The 21,614-nt window shown below is 46.7% G+C and overlaps 1 protein-coding gene across 1 annotated transcript in view; it reads right to left on the bottom strand.

Moving 5' to 3' along the window:
* shkbp1 (SH3KBP1 binding protein 1) overlaps window positions 1-21,614 on the bottom strand; it is a 42,838-nt gene that overhangs the window by 4,196 nt on the left and 17,028 nt on the right. Inside the window, exons 6-17 of the mRNA XM_043684061.1 lie at window positions 19,509-19,589; window positions 19,112-19,276; window positions 17,930-18,020; window positions 17,101-17,291; window positions 14,583-14,698; window positions 14,410-14,497; window positions 13,583-13,699; window positions 11,064-11,234; window positions 9,473-9,628; window positions 8,213-8,309; window positions 6,567-6,751; window positions 4,839-4,971 (exon numbers count right to left, since the gene is read on the bottom strand). Of these exons, the coding sequence (XP_043539996.1) occupies window positions 4,839-4,971; window positions 6,567-6,751; window positions 8,213-8,309; window positions 9,473-9,628; window positions 11,064-11,234; window positions 13,583-13,699; window positions 14,410-14,497; window positions 14,583-14,698; window positions 17,101-17,291; window positions 17,930-18,020; window positions 19,112-19,276; window positions 19,509-19,589 (1,591 nt within the window). The remainder of the gene's footprint in view (window positions 1-4,838; window positions 4,972-6,566; window positions 6,752-8,212; window positions 8,310-9,472; window positions 9,629-11,063; window positions 11,235-13,582; window positions 13,700-14,409; window positions 14,498-14,582; window positions 14,699-17,100; window positions 17,292-17,929; window positions 18,021-19,111; window positions 19,277-19,508; window positions 19,590-21,614) is intronic.

Genomic DNA, 21,614 nt, shown 5'->3' with positions numbered 1-21,614 from the left:
CCTCAGGAACCATCCGATGGAACCTCAGCATTGACCCCAGGGGTGGATCGATGGAAATGACCATGCATATGCCACACAACCGAGTAGCCGCAATGCATCTTTGAATCGATTACAGTCACCCTTGACCCCATGATGGTCCATGCCCATGCACAATGGCACAGCCAATGCAGACCTGTTTTCACTGTGGTGCAGATGGTCATTGGCAGCGAGACTGCCCACTGTTGCACCCACGATATGGAGCTCCCAGCAGGGGGCAAGTTTACTACACTGGAGACACCTTCCCAGTCTGATTAACCTTCCTTCTGCTTTACCTTGCCCTGACTAAAGACCCAGAGGATGAACCGATAGTGTGCCTGAAGATCGAAGGTAAAGAAATCCTCTTCATGATTGATACCGGCACCACTGCCTCAACACTAGAGACCTGTGTGCGCCAACACGGGTTTGGGATCTCACCCACCTCTATACACCCAAGTGGTCTAACTGGGCCGGAAAGGCAGTATTCCTTAACAGAACCACTCATGGCTGTACTGTCCGATTTGCTCAAACCCCTAATTTAGGCATTAACCTGGCAGGGAGGGATTTGTTGTGTGCCTTTCAGGTCGAGTTTCTCTGTCTTGATGAGAATGGTGGGCTGTTGAATTATAGCCAAAGGATTCTACGCCTCCTCTACAAGTCCCCGATTCCCACGTAACCCTTTGTAATGAGCCCACTAGAGCCTCCACTGAGCTGGCAGCCCTCTTCCTAGAGTCCACTGTCACTGTTACTGTAATGGGACACATTGAAAGTGACCAGGGATCCGCCCACTTGGTAGACGTTCCTGTCCACCTCTGCAGCCAACCTGGGTTGGTTCCCCCCAGACATTACCTTGTCTGTGAATGAGGGATACAGAGTGAAGGCCCTGGGATTTTAAGCACAGCAACAGTCAGACCCTGATATCACCGACCAGACCCAACTGCTGACCAATGAGAAGTTAACTTATTACTCGAGCCCTTTCACTGTTGCAAGATTTACTTCGCCACTATCAGCCCTGACACAACCCCTCAGAAGAACCCTTTCCTGACCTTGGGTTGGCCTCTATGCATGAAGTAGGGTGCACTCCTGTGGATCCCATCGAGGTCCAAATTACAACAGGAGCAGAACTGCCTTTGATACCTCAATACCCCCTAAGACCAGAAGCTATAGAAAGGAAAGGATGCCAATTTTAATACACTTGTTCCTCCAACAAGGAGTCCTAGTTCCCTGCCAATCACCCTGTAATACCCCTATTCTACCTGTCCCATAGGCAAGACACTAGAGCAGAGGTTAGTACAGGATCTCCAATAGATTAATAGAATAGTACAGCCATTACACCCGGTTGTGCCAAACTTTGCAACCATTCTAAGCACTATCCCTGCCAGCGCCTGTGTTTTCACCATAGTTGACCTATAGCATGTTTTCTTTGCTCTCCACCTGGCAGTGGAGGCTCCGTATTTGTTTGCTTTCACCTTTAAGGGTTAGCAGTACACTTGGACACACCTCCCCAAAGGATTTGTCCACTCGCTCACTCTGTTCTCCCAGGTATTGCACCGGCAACTCTGAGTTCTGAGTAGGACGACCTACTCCTAGCTAGCCCCTCGGAATCTGCTAACATTGCTGATACCAACCATCTCCTAAATACCCTCCACTATTGGATATACTATCCAACAAGGTTCAGCGCACCCAGCGACAAGTTACATTCCAGGGGAAATTACTCAGTGCTTCAGAATGGCAGTTGACCCTGGACCACATTACACCCATCCTGACAAACCCTTCCACCCAGGAGCGCTAAGCAGATGCATTCCTTTTTAGGCTTGGTTAACTGCTGCCAACAGTGGCTCCAATGTATGCCAGAAGACTGCACAACTGCTGTTTTAACCCAGACCCACGGAGATCACAAGTGACCAGTGGCCTTTTACTCAACTCGCCTTGACTCTGTCATCATGGACCTTTTGTCTTGCTCACAAATTCTGCTGGCTATCTACTTCCTTGTGACAGCCACGACCATTATACTCCTCCAGAAACCCTTGACTGTCTATTTGTCACATATGATTGCAGCCCTCCTGTCTTCCCACCAGGCCCAACACCTTACACAGGCTCAACCTGGCTGTTACGAGCTAGCCCTTCCTAACAACCCCCTTCTGATCTTCTCCCACTGCTTGACCATTAACCGGGCGACTTTCATCAGTGTCCCTCCAGAGGAGCTTCCCCATCCTCCCCATGACTGCCTTTTGCACAACCACTTCTTGACAACCCCAGAGCAGACCTCTCAGATGCTCCATTGCCCACATCGGATTTAACTCTCTTTGTGGATGGTAGCTCATCAATATCACCCCAGAAGTGCCTTTCAGGATATACAATCGTAAGCCTCACAGACACATTGGAAGCAGCTAATACAAGCCTGTATCTTGGTCACAGGGAAAACAGTGAATCTCTACACAGACTTTGGCCCCACTGAGAATTCCTGACCTCCTCAGGCACCCCTATTCACAAAACACTGTAGGTCCAAAAGCTCCTTAAGGCCATCCTCCTCCCGAAGCAATTGGCCACAACCAAATGTGCTGCCCATGTCATGGACCATACAGATGTCAGCCACGGCAAAGCCAGATGTGACCGAGCCACCAAGGTTGCAGCAAGGGCTCGCGCTTCAATCGTCTCCACTATTAACCGGCAGGCATCCAACCGAAAACCAGCCTCAAAAACTCAAGGTACAGCATTTACAGGAGGACGCCCCTGATTCAGTAAAGCAGATATAGAAGACGCATAGGTGCTCACACTCTATGCCAAGAGGCCTCACGATCACTCCATTTGGTCAAGTACGTATACCTTGTTACCAAAGCTCATTGATTGCCTTCACACTGACACAGACCCTAGCAAGGGGGGAGAGAGATAGTATCATGTTGCGTACCTGGTGGCCTGGTGACCAAGGCAGTTCAAAAAGCACGTCAGACCATGTTTGATATATCAGCAAAATAATTCAGGTCAAGGGGGGTGGTGTGTAATAGGAAAAACTCCCTTGCCAGCTGGTCCAATTGACTGTATTCAGCTTGATCGTATTGAACTATCATGCGTACACTGCTATACATATTGCCTTGTGGTTATTGGCGTATTTAGTAGATGGATTGAGGCTTTTCTCACTACTAATAACACGGCCTCAGCAGTGGTACGATTACTCCTAACAGAGATCATACCGAGGTTTGGAGTGGCCCGACAGCTTAGTTTAGACAATGATCCCTACTTAATAGGGAAAGTTAACACAGAGCTGTGTGAAGCACTTCATATCCAACAGCAATTCTATTGCACCTACCACCCCCAGGCATCAGGCATAGTGGAGAGGGCAAACACGACCCTTAAAACCAAATCGACCAAGCTGACATGTGAAACAAGCCTGAACATAGAACATAGAAGAATACAGCGCAGTACAGGCCCTTTGGCCCTCGATGTTGCGCCGATCCAAGCCCACCTAACCTATACTAACCCACTATCCTCCATATACCTATCCAATGCCCGCTTAAATGCCCATAAAGAGGGAGAGTCCACCACTGCTACTGGCAGGGCATTCCATGAACGTACGACTCGCTGAGTGAAGAACCTACCCCTAACTTCAGTCCTATATCTACCCCCCCTTAATTTAAAGCTATGCCCCCTTGTAATACCCGACTCCATACGTGGGAAAAAGTTCACACTGTCAACCCTATCTAACCCCCTAATCATCTTGTACACCTCAATCAAGTCACCCCTAAACCTTCTTTTCTCTAATGAAAACAGCCCCAAGTGTCTCAGTCTTTCCTCATACGATCTTCTGAACTGCTTGAAGGTCTTGCTTTTGGCCCTGTATCACATCAGGATTACCCACACTCAACTACTGAGTTGTCAGCAGCTGAGATAGTCTACAGCCGACCCAATAGGACCCCTTGGGATGTAGACACAAACCCACCCACCTGACCTTAATATTATGGGAGAGGAATTGCAGGCATACTTTTGGCAACAAATTTATCTCTAAAAGTGCCTTCACTCACAAACCGGCAGGAACGCCTTCGGATCACAACCACAAACAGTGAACCAGGACTTGAACGACCCAAATGAACTTCCCAACCTGCAGACAAGAGAGTTTGTGCTGATCAAAAACTGGGACCATCCCAAGCTCAGACATGGTGGAGAGGACCGCACCAAGTGCTCCTGCGAACGCCGACTGCAGTCAAGATCCAAAGACAAAACAGCTGGGTCCATTTAAGTGACTATTAATGATGGTCCCCTCAAACAGCCTGACTACTGTACTCAGTCTACAGCACAAGCCGCCATTGCAGCATTCAGCCTAGAGGACACTTTGTTTTATAAGGCTCATGTGCATTGGCATGGTAATTGGACTGTATGTTACCCAGTCAGTAGATACGTTGTTTGTTGCCATTCCCAGGTGGGACCCCCTTAACCTATACACAGTAGATACCTCAAACGCCCCTTGTGTAGACCAGAGTGGGAGGCTTAGAAGGGTGGATTCTGGTCAGTGCATAGAGCTGATATATCAAGAGAAGACTCATTCCCCAAACTACATGGGAGCCACAAGCTATCCACTTTGCTTCTAGGGACAGGGCTGGGGTTGTGCCTATGCCTTGGTCCCCACGAATGCTTGTGCCCAGAAACAAAGTACCCACAGGCATTGCCAGGTCAGCCATGGAATGTTCACCTGCACCGGTGATGAGCAAAGGTGCTTAAATGTTACTGCAGGACAGCAGTTTATTTATCTCTAATTGATATTCAAATCCCAGTCTCAAACACTTTGTATCTTTCTGCACCTTAAATTTCTTTTTCTTTCATTGAATTACCTGGATGAGGCGGCCCGCAACATGATAGGATGAGCCCATGATTCTGCAGGACTCATATCTGGTGTTCGGGACAACGCAATGTCACATTGCTCCAGGTGTCGCAGGAGCTCCTGTTCTGTGGGACCGCCAGAGTCTAACAAAAAGAGAAACAACATTGAATGAGGACGTGCTTTCTCCTTCCCCATCCACTTTGCCTCAATTCATGAATTTCCCATGTGAGCCAAGTGTCAACCAATGAACAGCGTTAAACCAGCCTCAGTTCATCACATTCAGGCAAATTTTAACCACCCAACAGAGCAATGACTGGACCAGAAACAGTTAGTAACCCTGCCACCCTTCACCCATATCTCCTGTTCCCTGCCCTCTCAAGGCCCACCTGCCATCTCAAACCAAAGTCCCACCCTAGAGGTGGAGAACAGGACTAGCCAGGGATTGGGATGGAGTGGTCAGTTTCTGGTGTTTGGTTGTTGAGTGTGATCACACATTGATAGACAGGAAAGTAAGCTGTGAAGAGGACAGAATAAAGTTACAAAGGATTAGATAGATTAAGTGAGGGGACAAAGATCTGGTAAAATGTGGGCAAAAGTGTGAAGCTGCCCATTTTAGTAGGAAGAGTAAAGAGCTGTTTCTAAATAGAGAGATTCAGAGCTCTAAGACCAGAGATCTGGGTCTCCTCGTGCGTGAATTGTAAGTAATCAGGATAGCTAATAGAATGTTAGCATTTATTGTGAGCAGAATTGAATGCAAAAATAGGGAGGGAATGCATCAGTTATGTAGGACATTAGAGGGACCATGTCTGGAGCACAGAGTACAGGCAAATTTACTTAAGAAAGGATGTAAATGTATTGGAGGCAGTCAGAGAAGGTTTATCAGATTAATGTCTAGAATAGAATTAGAAGAATGAGAAATGACCTTATTGAAACAGACAAAGATTCTTAAAGATTTCAACAGGGGAGAGGCAGAAAGGTTGCTTTCCCTTGTAGAAAAGTCTAGAACCAGAGGACATCACTTCAGAATGAACGGTCAGTCATTGAAGCCAAAGATGAAAAGGAACGTCTGTGAATCAAAGGAATCCTTTAAAGCAGGGGGCTGGCAGATCTGGGTCATCAGGTATTTTCAAAGCTGAGTGATACCGTTTTTTTTAATTCAGGAAGGAAATTAAGGATGATCAGATTGGCCATGACCTCACTGAATGGGAGAGCAGATTCGATAGGCTGAATGGCCCATTTCTGCTCCTACGTATTATAAGCAGATAATCTGATGAGGAAAGGTTGGACAGGCTCGTCTTGTATCCACTGTTGCTTAAAAGATTAAGAGGGGACTTGACAAACATTAAAAAGATCCCGAGGAGTCTTGGGCAGGGATGGAATTTGGAGGTGGTGGTTTCCTCCTGTGGGTAAATTTAGAACGAGAGGTCACTATTTAAAACTGATATGAATAAAATGTTTTTTTTCTCACAGAGTTATAAGACTTTGGAACTCTGTACATAAAAAGCTGGTAGAAGCAGAGTCCTTGGATATTTTTAACACAGAGGTAAAGGTTCTTGTTAAGCAAAGGTGGTGAAAGGTCACTGGGGCAGACTCTGACATGAAGTAATCAGATCGGCCATGATCTCATCGGATGGCGTAGCAGGGTGAAGGGGATGAGCAGCTTAGTCTTGCTTCTAATTTATATGTCTGCATGATGACTCTGAACCCCATTCCCTCATGTCCCCAACTGCCCACAGACCTCTCTTGGCTGCCTTGCCAGATGTCTCCATCGCAGTGGTAAGATCCCACATCTGGATGCTGCCATCAGTGTGTCCGGTGAAGAGGTAGCGACGGGCACGAGAGCTGATGCGGCTTGAACCCTCACATTCGTGTACAGTAAATGCAGTGATTGCGGTGCCATCCACGGAGGAAATCTCACAGATCCTGTGGGGAAGATAACCCAGACTCCGGGGTGGGGCACAACGAGAATGGGGACAGTGAGAGAGGACATGGGGAAGTGGAAGTTGGGGGCAAGGGAAGGGAGTGCGACGAAGAAGGGCAGGATGGGAGGGGAAGGTGAGGTGAGGGAGTAGGAGGAGGAAGAAGAGACATAGACAAAGAAGTAATGAGCTTGTGGTTTCTTGAAGGATTTCTCACATATTAACTTCTGACATTTCTATTTGATCCTCAATCTCACCCAATTGATCAGTCAGTCATCAGGATAACATGATCAGCTGGAGGCTCCCAGAATTGAACTAGGAGATACATCCCCAACTGGCCATGACTTCACTTTGGTGTTCAGTGATTGGCCCACAAGTGGTTAAATCTGCTTCTCCCTTACTCCTCTACTGAGTTTGTCACGCTGTCCCAGTGCCTCTGACCTGCTCCCATGGAACCCCTTCTGCAGCATCAGCACTGCTGTCATGAAAGACACTGCATTAGATTCATGCACAGCAAGATCCCACAAACAGCAGTATGATGATGACTAGTCTGTGCTGGTGACTGACCAGGACTTCTGGGTAAACTCTCTGGCTCTTCCTCAAAAGGTCACATTGTACCATTTTATGTCCAATAGTAAGGGACCGTTTTTTAATGTGCAACCTGAACAGCAACATCTCTGTTGAAATTCTCTCACCTCTCAAATTCCACCCCCTCAGATTTCAGCTCCTCACCCAAGGCAGGAATTTGCAAGCCTTTTCCCCTGCAAAACACGCCTCAGCTACAGATTCCCACTGCCCCCAAACATACCCACACCCCACTTCCACCTAAGGCCATATCTAGTAACTTTCACACAATCAACGCCATAATCATAAGCAACTTGAAAACTCTTCCTGTCTCTTAACCTGCACCAATTCCCTCTTCACTTGTCACCTCCAAGCTCACAATGGATAAAAATAGCATTTTGATTTTAAAATTCTTGGTCACGTTTGCCAATATCTCATGACCTCAACCCTTCCTGTCACCTCCGCCACCCCAATGCCTCTCCCCTACTGTCACCTCCTCCACCCCAATGCCTCTCCCCGACTGTCACCTCCTCCAGCCCCAATGCCTCTCCCCTACTGTCACCTCCTCCAGCCCCAATGCCTCTCCTCTACTGTCAGCTCCTCCACCCCAATGCCTCTCCCCTGTCACCTCCTCCAGCCCCAATGCCTCTCCTCTACTGTCAGCTCCTCCAGCCCCAATGCCTCTCCCCTAATGTCACCTCCTCCTTTAATTCTTGCCGGTTGAAAGCTGCCTGGTTTTAAATCCTTCCAAGGTATCTGCAGCTGCCTGGTCCCAAATTTTTTCTTTCAAAGACTTCTTAAAAATTGACCTGTTTGCACTGTTCTGGAAAGTACTTTGCAGTTTATCTCTATTAGCTGGGCTTGTCTGGCCAAGTTTTGTGGTTCTTGAGGGCTCCTTTACCTCTTGCCTGTTGAGGATAGTCGCACAAAGAGTTGATTCGTGTCAGGAACAACTTTCTGGATAAAAACCTGCTCATCATCTCGTTCCCCAAATGGGCCTGTAACAGAGAGGGTGGTGGTGGGGGAGGTGGGGGAAAATAGAAAGCACGTTACAACACAGTAGGAAGTTATTCACCGCAATAATGATCAGGAAGTGTCAGGCTTTCTGTAAAATGCATTTGGGTTTCAGTGAAGGAAGGCTGTCATTCTGATATGGTCTGACTCCATGTGTTTCCAGCAATGTAGTTAGCTCTTGGCAGCCCTCAGAAATAGTTCAGAAAGCCCTTTCCCAGTACTGTACTGCTGCAGAAAAGTTGGAAAAGGATCAAACTCGATGGAACACCCAGCATCAACTGGGGTACCAGGAATAACACACGTGCTCTGCCCTCCTGACTTTAACAAGTTATTGTACCCAACATCTGAGAACTGGGAGAATCGGGAGAGCTGCCCCTCAGACTTTGGAAACAACATCCTGTTGTACTCTGAGGCTATAACACTAATCCTAACCTACATCACTGTACGGTCATCGCGAGCTGAGCATTTTACTCAATTTCTCTCTCCACAGAACCTGACAGACCTGCGGAGTGTTTCCAGCATTTTCTCTTTTATTTTAGAATTCCAGCATCTGAAGTAATTTTGTTTTTGTACCACCATCACCATCCCTGGATAGGTCTTTCCCATCAGCAGGAAAGACCCAGCAGAGATGGAAGCACAGTGGGATACAGTCAGGAGAGTGTTTCCCTGGGAGTCCTCAGCATTGACTCCAGACCCCATGAAGTCCCATGGCTGGAGGTTAAACATGAGCAAGGAAATCTCCTGCTGATTACCACATACCGCCCTCCCTTAGATGATGGACCAGTAACTCATCCATGTTGAAAAAGGTAGCAAGGACATTATATTCTGGGTGGGGTCTTCATTGTCCATCATCAACAGTATCCCAATAATACCAATACTGACTGAGTCCTGGCTGCTAGTTTGGTTTAGAGAGAAAACCAAATGAGGGATAAAACAAGTTACCTTCACTAGCTGCATCTGAGAAACACCGACAGCAGATGGGAGAGTCGGGGAGCAGGAGGGGCAATTAGAGTGCGGGTGACATGGACAAGTTACACACTCTGGGAGATCAGAGAGAAACCCTTACTGCTGTTTCACCTGTTACCTGGAGAGTTTGCAGGGTCTGGACTCAGCCCTACACTTCCATAACAGTCTTACTGCCTCTTACCGATTTCCAATCCCACCGAACATCCTCCGTGACCATCCAAATCTTCCAGGGACAGGATTTTAAATGATGCCAGTGGAGTTGAGCCAGGCTGTGTGGAGATCATGCCACGGAATCTGGTCACAGTCCACGTCCGAACATGGTTACTATCTGCACAGACTAAATAAAAACACATACCTCACCACTTCCAGCTTTTCAGACAAATTGATCACGTGCCTTAAAAGCCCCATACTATTCATCTGTAGGAGGCTTCACAATTTTAACCTCATCCTAATGCTAGCTCCAAAACAGACACATGGATTTGATACGTTGGGGGGAGACTGGGGATGGGAAAGAGCATAATCCATGGACTAGCCCCGCATATCACATGGGATTCGGAGAGAGCTTGCTAACTAGATACAAAACTAACTTGACAGTAGGAGACCGAGGGTGGAGACCGAGGGTGGAGTCCGAGGGTGGAGTCCGAGGGTGGAGTCCGAGGGTGGAGTCCGAGGGTGGAGTCCGAGGGTGGTTGTTTTTATTTTACGAGAGGCCTGTGATCAGTGGCATTCCACAGGAATCGCTACTGGGTCCACTTTTGTCTGTCGTTATATAAATGATATGGATGAGAATATAGAAAGTATGGTTAGCAAGTTTGTGGATGACACCAAAATCAGTGGTATAGTAAACCGTGAAGGAGGTTATCTACAATTACAAACCGATCTTGATCAATTGGGCCAATGAGCTGACGAGTGGCAGGTGCGACCTTAATTTGGATAAATGTGAGGCATTGCACTTTGCTAAAACAAACAAGGGCAGGACTTATACCATTAAAAGTAGGGCCTTGGGTCATACTGTAGAACAGACAGACCTAGGGGTTCAGATAAGTAATTATTTGAAGTTAGCGTTACATGTAATAAGGGTAGTCAAGAATATTTAGCATGCTGCCTTCTGTGCTCAGACCTTTGAATATAGAGGTTGGGACATGTTTGTACAGAATGCTGGTGAGGTCTCTTCTGGAGTATTGTGTGCAGTTCTGGTCACCCTGCTATAGGAAGAAGATTCAGAACAGATTTACAAGGATGTTACAGGTAATGTTGGGTTTGAGTTATGGGGAGAGGCTAGATAGGTTGGGACTCTTTCCACTAGAACATAGGGGGTTAAAGAGTGACCTTAAAAGGAGGTTTATAAAATCATACGGGGAATAGATAAGACAAATTGTAGCTGTCTTTTCCTAGGATGGGGGATTTCATAACTAGAGGGCATATTTTCAGGATGAGAGGAAAAAGTTTCAAAAAGACATGAGGAGCAACCTTTTTTGTTTAAAAGCACAGTGGTTCGTGCATAGAGTGAATTTCCAGAGGGAGTGGAAAATGTGGGTACCATTACAATGTTTAAAATACATTTGTCTGGGTACATGAATAAGAAATGTTTGGAGGGATATGGGCCAAATGCAGACAAATGAGACTAGTTTAGTTTGAGATTATGGCTGGCAGTAGGGTTGGACCAAAGGGTTTATTTCTGTGCTGCACAAGTAAGGAATGGGCCGGACTACAGGAAGGGAGTAACTGCTGACCCGTGGTTCTGGAAACAGCAAGAAAGAGAAGTTTCCTACCTGAGATGAGGTTTTTCTCAGAGAGTTTGATCTTTGTGATTGGGCTGCGATGGACACTAAATGTCTGAAAGAGCTGTGGGCCAGACCCCACTGTCTCGGGATGCTGCACAATCACACGGACCATTCCGGAACTTGTCCCATATGCAATCTCAATCCAGTTCCCACTGTCACCTAGGACAAATCATGCAAAACACTGACTGAAGTTTAATTGTTAGACTTCAGAGAGCATGGCACTGAAGGCTGTAACCCTGGAACAAGTCGACGTGCATTATCACATTGTTACTTAGAGATTACATTTTATGTAATTCCAATCAACAGCTCCTCTATCAGTCAGCTCAGATACCAAATGCTATAATTAAACTGTACTCACATTTAAATGATCTTTGGAAACTGTATGATTAATAGCAATTTCTATTCAATAGCAACATTCCAGCAAAAGTAGTGAGGATTTGTGCTCCAGAATATGCCAGACCCCCAGACAAGCTGTTCTGCTACTACTACAACACTAGCATCTACCTGATAACATGGAAAATGATGAAGGTATATCATGTAACCAATAACGGATTCATTTTTCTGCTCTCAATGATGGGTGTGACAATAGTATGGCTTTAAGAGGTGTATTTTGTCTTGGTTTTTGTTTTGAAATGAAGAGACGTTGAGACAGAGGCACCAAGTGGTCTGTTTTAAGCCATGAAACAGCTTGGGGGGGCCTTGCGGTTGTTTTTTCAAAGTTGGAACAATAGAAGCAGCCTGACTAGGTGGGGGTTCAAGCTCTCTCAGAACCAGCATTTTAGTTTAACTTTCAGTAGCTGCTGGAGTTTGGAAACCTCTATAAATCTCTTCCCGCTACAGCAAAACATTCAAGTCCTCTTTCACACAGAACATCAAGACTTTCTTCCTGGACTAGAGAATTATACGCAAGATAATATATTTTACTGAATTTGCCTTTGGCAAGGCTGTGTTTATGGTATGTTACTACATTGGAACAGTTGCTATTTAGTTGTTAAGCTATCTATTATTCTGTTAAGTTATTCTAATTCTTTCTTACCAATTTAATTACAATGTAAGAATAAAATGTATTTTGCTTCAAGCCTGCTATTCTGACCAATTGAATTGCATCTAGAATACAATACCTTACACTTGCCTTTAAACGTAAGTAGTAGTTGGGGTCTAGGCTTTCTTCATAATATGTTTTGAGGGAGTTTGGTCTGGTCCATACAAGAGCTCAGCAATGCTCATCTCTAACGCGAGAATCTAACCTCTATCGCTTGACATTCAGCAACATTATCATAATGGAATCCCCCATAAACATCTTGGGGGTTACAATGGACCAGATACTCAACTGGACAAGCTATAAAATACTCTGGCTCCAAAAGTAGGTCAGATACTAGGGAGTGAGTAACTCCTCTCCCGACTCCCCAAAGCCTGTCTCTCGTCTACAAAGCACAAGTCAGGGTGTAACAGAATACTCCCCACTCACATGGATGGGTGCAGCTCCAACAACACTCAAGAAGATAGACATCATCCAGGACAAAGCTGCCCACTTGATTATCACCACATATATAAACACCCACTCTCTCTCCACTGATGCTCAGGAGCAGCAGTGTGTACCATTATAAGATGAACTGCAGAAATTCACCAAAAGTCTTTAGACAGAACCTTCCAAACCCATAACCACTGATCGAGAAGGACAAGGGCAGAGATACATGGGAACACCACTACCTTCAAGCTACTCACCATCCTGACTTGGAAATATATCACAATTCCTTCACTGTCACTGGGTCAAAGTCCTGGAATTCTCTCCCTTACAGCATTGAAAGTCTATCAACAGCACATGGACTGCAGCAGTTCAAGAAGGCAACTCACCCCAAACTTCAGGAGCAATTAGGGACAGGCATTAGGAAATAAATCACAAGATACTAATACTAGCTAAAAACTCAGACATTACTTCCTGTGCCACAGGGACAGTCAATTCATTCTCATCATTTAGTCTGTTGTGGCAGGATGCCCGAGAATCACAGCAAAACAAGAGGAAATGACTGGCTTGTGATTCATTGCTGTTGTCTACAGTGAAATATCCCTCATTTAGCAGCACTGCATCTCTGATCAATGGTCAATACTGCCACCAGCTGCTGATCAGACTTACTGCAATTACAGCATCCAGCGCAGAGGAATAAATAGACTTCAATTTACTGGTAATATCTACATATAGTCAGTCAGATTATAAAATCACCAGAAATCTCACATTTGGGAAGATATGACAAGGCATTTGCACACAGCAGACCCCTGAAACAGCAAAGAGTTGGTTTATTGGAGGTAGCGATCTGGAATGAAAAGAAGCTCTGCTCTTTAAATACAGACTCTTTGACTATTGAAGTGGCATTGGAGTAAATGTCAGCAGCTCAGACATTTCCAGCTTCCTTTCAGTCATAAATCTGCCAAGGTGATCCATTCAAGTTAAAATGGAAGATTTAGCCTTTGTACAATAGCAGCCAAAGAGCAATGAAGTGAATACTGACTGGTTTTTGGGGTGAGATAGACACTGAGAGCTGTGATCGCATCTTCATAAGGATCACAGTAAAGCTCTGTTACAAGGAGGTCATTATCCTTCATCCGCAGCGGAAACTTCTGGACATCTGCAAAACAAACATCAGTCCAAAATGAGACAGCCAAAGCCTTGAAGGAGAACGGTCACTGAATTCTCTCAGAATATTTACAGCAAGGGACCACTCAGCCCACAGTCTCTTTATTAGCCAAATAGAAAACGTCCATCCAACCCAATCCCACTTTCCAGCTCTTGGTCTGCAGCCCCCACAGATTTCAGCACTTTGTGCATGAACTGGTTAAATATGAGAGGGATTCTATCACGTGGAAGCAGGACATTCGGTCCATCAAGTCCATACTGAGCCACCCAGACCATATCCCTGTAATCCTGTCTTTCCCACAGCCAACCCACCTACCTTACACATCTTTGGACTAAGGGTTTCTGTCCCGGTCAGCCTTTCAAGCAGAGTTCCAGAGACTCACCAGTCCCAATGAGAATTTCTTTTGCATCCATCTAATCTAATCTAATCCTTCAAGAATTGCTTTAGATCTGTGCCTTTGGTTATTGGGCTGTCTAAAGGAAATCAGTCTCTGGCCATCAGAACTTTGTTTGCCGCAACTGAACATTCCCCAGAGCCTATGTTCCATAGGTAATAATCCCAACCTGTCCAATCCTATCCATTCCCTGGCAACATCCTTGTAAATCTCAAATCCTTCCAACATATGGTGACATCTCTCCTGTAATATCTGCTCTGTGTCAGAAAAGGAAATGGGCATTGTCACGTTAAAATGGGTCACTTACCGATGTAGTAAATCGATCCGTTATTACACCCCAGGATCAACAAGGAACCAGCTGTGTCGTAACTGTTTATCGGAACAACATCCTGAATCTGTGGGAGAAAGTAGGTGTGAGAGGGAAGGAGGAGTGAAGGGGAGACAGATTTCTCAGAGGGAGGAGTGGAATGGAGTCACTACCTGCCAGTGTTTGGTCACTGCATTCCAGACCCCGACTTTCCCAGTGTGGCTTGTCGCAATCAGTTGATTCCCCACAAAGAACAGAGCTTCCACAGGGACCCCCAGACTAAAGGTTCCTGCAAGAGAGGAATTGGGAAGGGTATGGGGTTGAGTTAATGGAGAGAGAGCACGGGAGGGAGAGCACGGGAGGGAGAGCACGGGAGGGAGAGCACGGGAGGGAGAGCACGGGAGAGCAAGCACGGGAGGGAGAGCACGGGAGGGAGAGCACGGGAGGGAGAGCACGGGAGGGAGAGCACGGGAGGGAGAGCACGGGAGGGAGAGCACGGGAGGGAGAGCACGGGAGGGAGAGCACGGGAGGGAGAGCACGGGAGGGAGAGCACGGGAGGGAGAGCACGGGAGGGAGAGCACGGGAGGGAGAGCACGGGAGGGAGAGCACGGGAGGGAGAGCACGGGAGGGAGAGCACGGGAGGGAGAGCACGGGAGGGAGAGCACGGGAGGGAGAGCACGGGAGGGAGAGCACGGGAGGGAGAGCACGGGAGGGAGAGCACGGGAGGGAGAGCACGGGAGGGAGAGCACGGGAGGGAGAGCACGGGAGGGAGAGCACGGGAGGGAGAGCACGGGAGGGAGAGCACGGGAGGGAGAGCACGGGAGGGAGAGCACGGGAGGGAGAGCACGGGAGGGAGAGCACGGGAGGGAGAGCACGGGAGGGAGAGCACGGGAGGGAGAGCACGGGAGGGAGAGCACGGGAGGGAGAGCACGGGAGGGAGAGCACGGGAGGGAGAGCACGGGAGGGAGAGCACGGGAGGGAGAGCACGGGAGGGAGAGCACGACAAGAGAGCACAAGAGAGCACAAGAGAGCACAAGAGAGCACAAGAGAGCACAAGAGAGCACAAGAGAGCACAAGAGAGCACAAGAGAAGAGAGACAATTTACAAGGATGTTGCCAGGACTCAAAGGGTCAGTGATGCAGAGAAAGTTGGACAAGCTAGGACTTTTTTTTTTAAAAAAGAGCATAGGAGATCGAGGGGGATCTTACACAAATGAATAAGTTCCGAGAAGCACGGATAGGGTGAATACACAATTTTTTTCCTCGGGTTGAGGAAATCAAGGACGAGAGGGCATCAGCTTAAGGTTAGAAGGGAAAGAATAAAAGGGAACCGGAGGGGCAACTTTTTTTTTTTTTTTTTTTTTTTTACACAGAGGGTGGCACATGTGTGGAATGTGCTGCCAGCGAAAGTGATTGAGGCCGGTCCATTAACATTTAAAAGCCATTTGGAGAAATACATAGATCGGAAAGGTTTGGAAGGATATGGGACAAGTGCAGGGAAATGGGGTCAGCGTTGATGGACATTTTGGTCGGTGTGGACCGTCTCCTGCTACAGGACTCTATGATGCTCTGACCCACTGGCATGGACTCTCACTGGGGTACAGGTCTGAAACCCATAGCATCTGCCCAATTTTCTACTGATAGCGTTGACATTTAAACAGGGAGAGTCAGTGACACCAACTGGGATCTCATTTCACCCAGTAACCACAGCACTCACAGGAGAAGCTTGTCAATGATCAGCAGCAGGGTGTGGCTCAATCGCCCACCCAAACAAGATCCTGCTGGTCACTGGGTAACACTTGGAAATGCATGATGTACTTTGGTACAAAGAACAAGTGAATACAAGACAAAATAAAGGGAACTGCTCTAAATGTTGTGTATGACAAACCTGGATGGACATGTAGTTGTTAAAGGTGCCAGGACAGGCAGAAGGTGTTGTCAATAAAACAAAAGTACCCTATGTTTCATGAATTGGGCACAGAGTATGACAGCAAGGAGAGTATAATGAATTTATACAAGACACTGGTTAGACATCAGCTGGAGTATTATGACCAGTTGTGTGTCATGCTGTAGGATGGATATGAATATATCAGATAGCCCTCTTCTGTACAGAGAATTCCTCCATGGATTTGAAACTTCAATTATGACCACTAATTGGAGAAGTTTGGAGTGTTTTCCCTGGAGAGGGGAATGCTCAAAAAATGATCTGACAGAGGCTTTCAATATCCAAGGGGTGTGGAGAGAGCAGCTGCTGAATGCAAATGAATGGAGAAGACAACGGCACTCTTTTCAAGTGTTTTGCAAAAGAAACATGGAAGGCGAGGAAATACTTTTCTCCACAGTAGGGTATGAAAGATTTGGGTATGAAATGCAGCACCTGGAAACGTGGTGGAGACAGGTTTAATGGAGGCATTCAAGAAAGTATTGGATGGTTTTTAAATGGAAACAATGCGAAGGAATATGGGGAAAGGCAGGAGATTTGCATGAAGTTAAAATGCTCAGTGAGCCAGTAGAGTCAGACAGACACACTGTGTGAATGGCTTTTTCTGCACCATGATGTTTCTGAGAGCCAGTTGTTGGCACAATGACTGCATGTCATAGCTGAAATAGCAGACCAGCAGGCAGGCAGAGACAGGCAGGGTTCAAGTCACATTTGCTTGTGAAGCAGTGATTCAGGATGAAAGCATCATACCAATCTCATTCCCGGTGCCACCTTCATGAATGGCCCACAGGATAATCTCGTTGCATGAGGCCACAGCCACCATCTTGTCGTTGTCACCCAGGGATCCGCCCATGACCTTGGCATTCAGTGCCACACGTTCAATGACCCAATCTAATCGTGGGCTGGAGAATACCTGCTGCCAGCCAGATGACTCCTTCAGTCTGACAGAGACAAAACAGAAGAGAATGAGGAGCCAGTAAGGAGAGGGTGCCTGTGAAATCCTGACCTCAGATAGTCAGGCCTTATGCTGGGGTTTTTTTTTGGGGGGGGGGGGTGGCGGAGAGAAAGAAATGGAGAAGAGGTTGCCCCTCACAGAGTAGGGTCTTCCTCTCCTCCACCTTCCCTAAAAGCAAGGAATCCCCCAACAGTGTTGTTTTCTTTATACCAGGCAGAACCTCAGAGGTCTATAAGATGACATGAACAGAGTGAACAGGAAGCAACTGTTCCGCCTAGATAAAGGGAAAATAACAAGGGGGCATCACTTTAAAGAAGGCAGGAGGTTTAAGGGGATGTCAGGAAATCCCTCTCATCGAGGGGAGTGTGGGGATCTGGAATGCACCATCTGGAAGGGAAGGCAAGATGGAAACTTTACAACTTTTTATAAGTACTTGGATGAACACTTAATGTCACAACATTCAAGGCTTTGGGCCAATTGCTGGAAAGTGGGGCTAGAGTAAATTTAACAGAGTTTTGACCGTACTGACGCAATGGGCTGAAAGGCCATTCGAAGCCAAAGAGGAAAGCTGAGGCAATTACAAGGTACACTAAGTGACACTCAATTTGGGTTTTGCACACTCACCTGTAACACACCACAAATTGGGTGTAGACCACTGCAATCCAGTTGTGATGTCCTCGGACAATCCGCACCATCCCAGGATTGGCTATCGAACCTGTACCAAGGGGAAGGAAACACTTAGTGCCCAGGGTGAACTCGCTCCATATAACCAGCTGAGTGCATCCAGTTTCAGAGCTGGAACATTCCTTCTGATCACATCTTTATTCATTCCAGTAAGCAACTCCCACTGGTGATTTGGGAATTGTTAAGCGCATCCTGGGAGAACTCCTGCTCCCATCCCTGTGCTGCACCGAGTTCAATACAATTCTAAAAGATCTATGCATGAGAGAATTTTAACCAGATGTAGTGAGCACCACCACCAGCCCTGGCCAAAAGGCTCCAACCCAAATGTAATGCTTTTCGACAAGGACAGCAGCCCATCCCCCACAACCTCCAGTTCACAGTTGCATACCATCCTCCAGTTCCTTCTGTTACTTTGTCAAGCTCAAAACTTACTCTCAGTCGGGGCTATGGGTGTCGACAACCACAGACTACAGATAGACACTCACAAAGGCAACAACAAAATACAGACCTTGCTGGTGATACAAGCCTTGAGAGTTAATCAATAACCAGAAGGTGTATTGTCTGGTAACTTTCATAATATTCATTCCTCTGAGACTGAAGTACAAACAGCTTCATGGGATCAATTAGGCTTGGTGGCTGTGATGCAGAGTAACACCAACAGGGCCAATTCCAATACCAGCTGAGATCACTGTAAAGGGACCATCTTCTTTGCCTTGTGCCTCTGGTTAAACTCACAACAGTCAACCTTCTCTAACAAGCGAGCAGCCCATGTACCTCTGGGATTACAGCCACTTGGATCCCTTGCTGCTTTTAAACCGAGTGGCAATGATAATGGCAATGCTGCTTTTGAATCCCTCCTCCAAATACCAGCCTTCATTTCTCAATCATTCCCAGCCAATATCACCAGGCACAGAGTTGCACACTTACACCCTATTTCTACCCCAATAGTTCAGGCATGAAATTCAGTTCCAGCAGAGTCCCGACTGCCAAGGTCAAAGGTCATAATCGAGCAAGGGCCTTCTTGGCCTCAGGACCAACATTTTGGGAACAGAGGAGGAGTTGCAGAGACTTGTTGACAGACTTCTGAAATAGTGTTCACGTAGTGTGTGACCCTGCACCCACCGTTCCCTCGCTGTTCCAGCAGCTTTCCCAGAATTCCAGCATTGCCCAGGTTGGGTGGCATGGTGTTGCTCCTTCGTACAGGAACTCGATCTGCAGCCTCCTGCCGTGACCCCACAAACTGTGGCCCAGCAAGACTGTGTCGATTCTGCCTTATTGTTGGGATCACTGCGGACAAAAAAATGTCAAAATAAGAATCAAGAAGTGGTGATGGTTCCTCATTGTGCCCCTACCACCCTTCAATGGAGGGAAGTCAAGACATACAAACAATTCAGTTCCTTTAGTCCACTGTGCTCACTGCCCCCACTCTGGCACTCCATTGTCAATAAATGGAGAATGACTTCTTCAGCCATCAGCATGTTGGGAAAATCAAGCAGAAAAAATGAATGAATGAACGGACCTGGCGGAGGTAGGTATCCATGGAACAAGACGTTCCCACACGAAGAGCGTTCTAAATCCTCGCATAGTTCCAGTCGGCGAACTGGGAAGAAAGGAAATAAGACATGAAAATGTGAAACTTCAATAAGGGGCCCAGTTTGGAACGGGATAGCTCCACCACGGGCCCAACCTTTGGAAGAGGAAGGGGGGGGGGGAAGAATGTGGTGGGAATCATTGCAGGGACAGTGAGCATGATGCAGAACACAGCCTCTTTGCTACCCTTCTATCCAAGGCTCTGATAGAGTACAGCATTGCTAGAGGCGTCATCTTACGGTGTGTGTACATTAGCTAGGACAAAGCGAGGATTCAGATGCTGGAACTCCGAGTCGAGAGCATAGTGCTGGAAAAGTGGAACATAAAACAGTACTGCACAGGAACAGGCCCTTTGGCCCACAATGTTGTGCTGAATATGATGCTAAATTAAACTAATCCGTTCTGCCTGCTCTTGGTCTATATCCCTTCATTCCTTGTATATTCATGTGTTTATCTAAAAGCCCCATGAAAGCCCCAATCATATCTGCCCTCACCGATCACCTTTGAATATTGAGGTGACAATCAAGTTGGTCAGACATGATTTGCCCTGCACAAAGCCATGCTGATTTTCCTTAATAGGCCATTCTTTTCCAAATACACATAAATCCTATCCTTAAAAATTCTCTCCAATAGCTTCCCTCCTCCCTACCTTTTATCTTAGCCTGCTGGACAGACTTTCCTCATTCCTGAAGAAGGGCTCATGCCCGAAACGTCGATTCTCCTGCTCCTTGGATGCTGCCTGACCTGCTGCGCTTTTCCAGCAACACATTTTCGGCTCAGTGAGTCTTTAAACAACTTCATTTGTCTTATAACAGCTCCTCCCAATTAACCCTCCCTAATTTCTGCCTAATACTGATGTAATTTGCCCTCCCCCAATTTTGTACCTTGCCACAAAGTTCTGACTTAGCTAGCTTAAAACTTAAGGAGTTGCGATCACAAAATGCTCTCCCCACTGAAAGGTCAGTCTCCTCACAGGCTCATTAGTTAGAAACCCTCTTGGATACACTTAAGTTCTGCTCCATCTGAGCCTCTTGCTTTAAGGGAGTCCCAGTCAATATTGGGAAAGTTAAAGTCACCCACTATGACAGTTGCTTTTATTGTATCATTCAATAATCTGCCAACATATTTGTTTCTCAGTCTCTGTTGGGGAGGCTATAGTATAATCCTGTCAGATTGATTGCACCAGTCTTATTTTTGTCTCCATGGATGAGACCTCCAGATCTAACATTTTCCTTGATTAGTAATGCAATTTCACCACTTCTTCTACCTTCCTCTCTGTCTCATCTAAAACAACAAAACCCTGGAATGTTAGGCAACCTGTTCTGTCCCCTTCTCAAATTTCTAATGGTCACAACATAATCCCACATACTGATCCAGGCTCTAAGCTCATCTGCCTTACTTGTAATGCTCCTTGCATTGAAATAAATACATTTCAGCCCATTTGTAAAACTGTGTTCATTTACCTGTCTCTGCCTGTCCTTCCCTCATGATTTACTGGTACTAAATATTTACCTTCTCCACAATCCCTCCACTTGATCTGGTTCCCAGACCACTACCACTCTAATTTAAACCGTCCCCCCTTGGGGAGAACTCTGCTCCTCTTCAGAGGGCTAGCCAATACTTATCCTCAACCTAATCATAAAAATAAACAATTAATTAGATCCTTATGGTAGTACTGTTTGTGAGATCTTGCTGTGCACATGCTGGATGTGGGCAAGCTGCACTGGAATGCAGAGTGACACGGCAATCACTGGATGGGACATCAAGGAGCTGGGTGAGGACACAGTGGATTAAGGCTATTGGAAAGGGGCCTTGAAGAGGTGGTGATGACATTTAGGAACATGTCAGAATGAAGGAGATGGCTGAATCGGTTTGGAGATTCTGGACGACACGTGAAGGAAAGCATGCCAGTTATCACCCCAACCGCACTGCTCCTCTCCCTGCCTCCCTCAACCCCCACCCTCCACTGCACAGCCCCTCCCTCTCCACCTCACTCCCGTTCCACAATCCTTCCCCCCACTCCCCTTGCACAGAC

The sequence above is a fragment of the Chiloscyllium plagiosum genome, chromosome 51 (genome assembly GCF_004010195.1).
Source record: "Chiloscyllium plagiosum isolate BGI_BamShark_2017 chromosome 51, ASM401019v2, whole genome shotgun sequence".
NCBI classification, from domain to species: Eukaryota; Metazoa; Chordata; class Chondrichthyes; order Orectolobiformes; family Hemiscylliidae; genus Chiloscyllium; species Chiloscyllium plagiosum.
The sequence above is the reverse complement of the archived record's forward strand: the minus strand, read 5'-3'. Positions and strand labels throughout refer to the sequence as shown.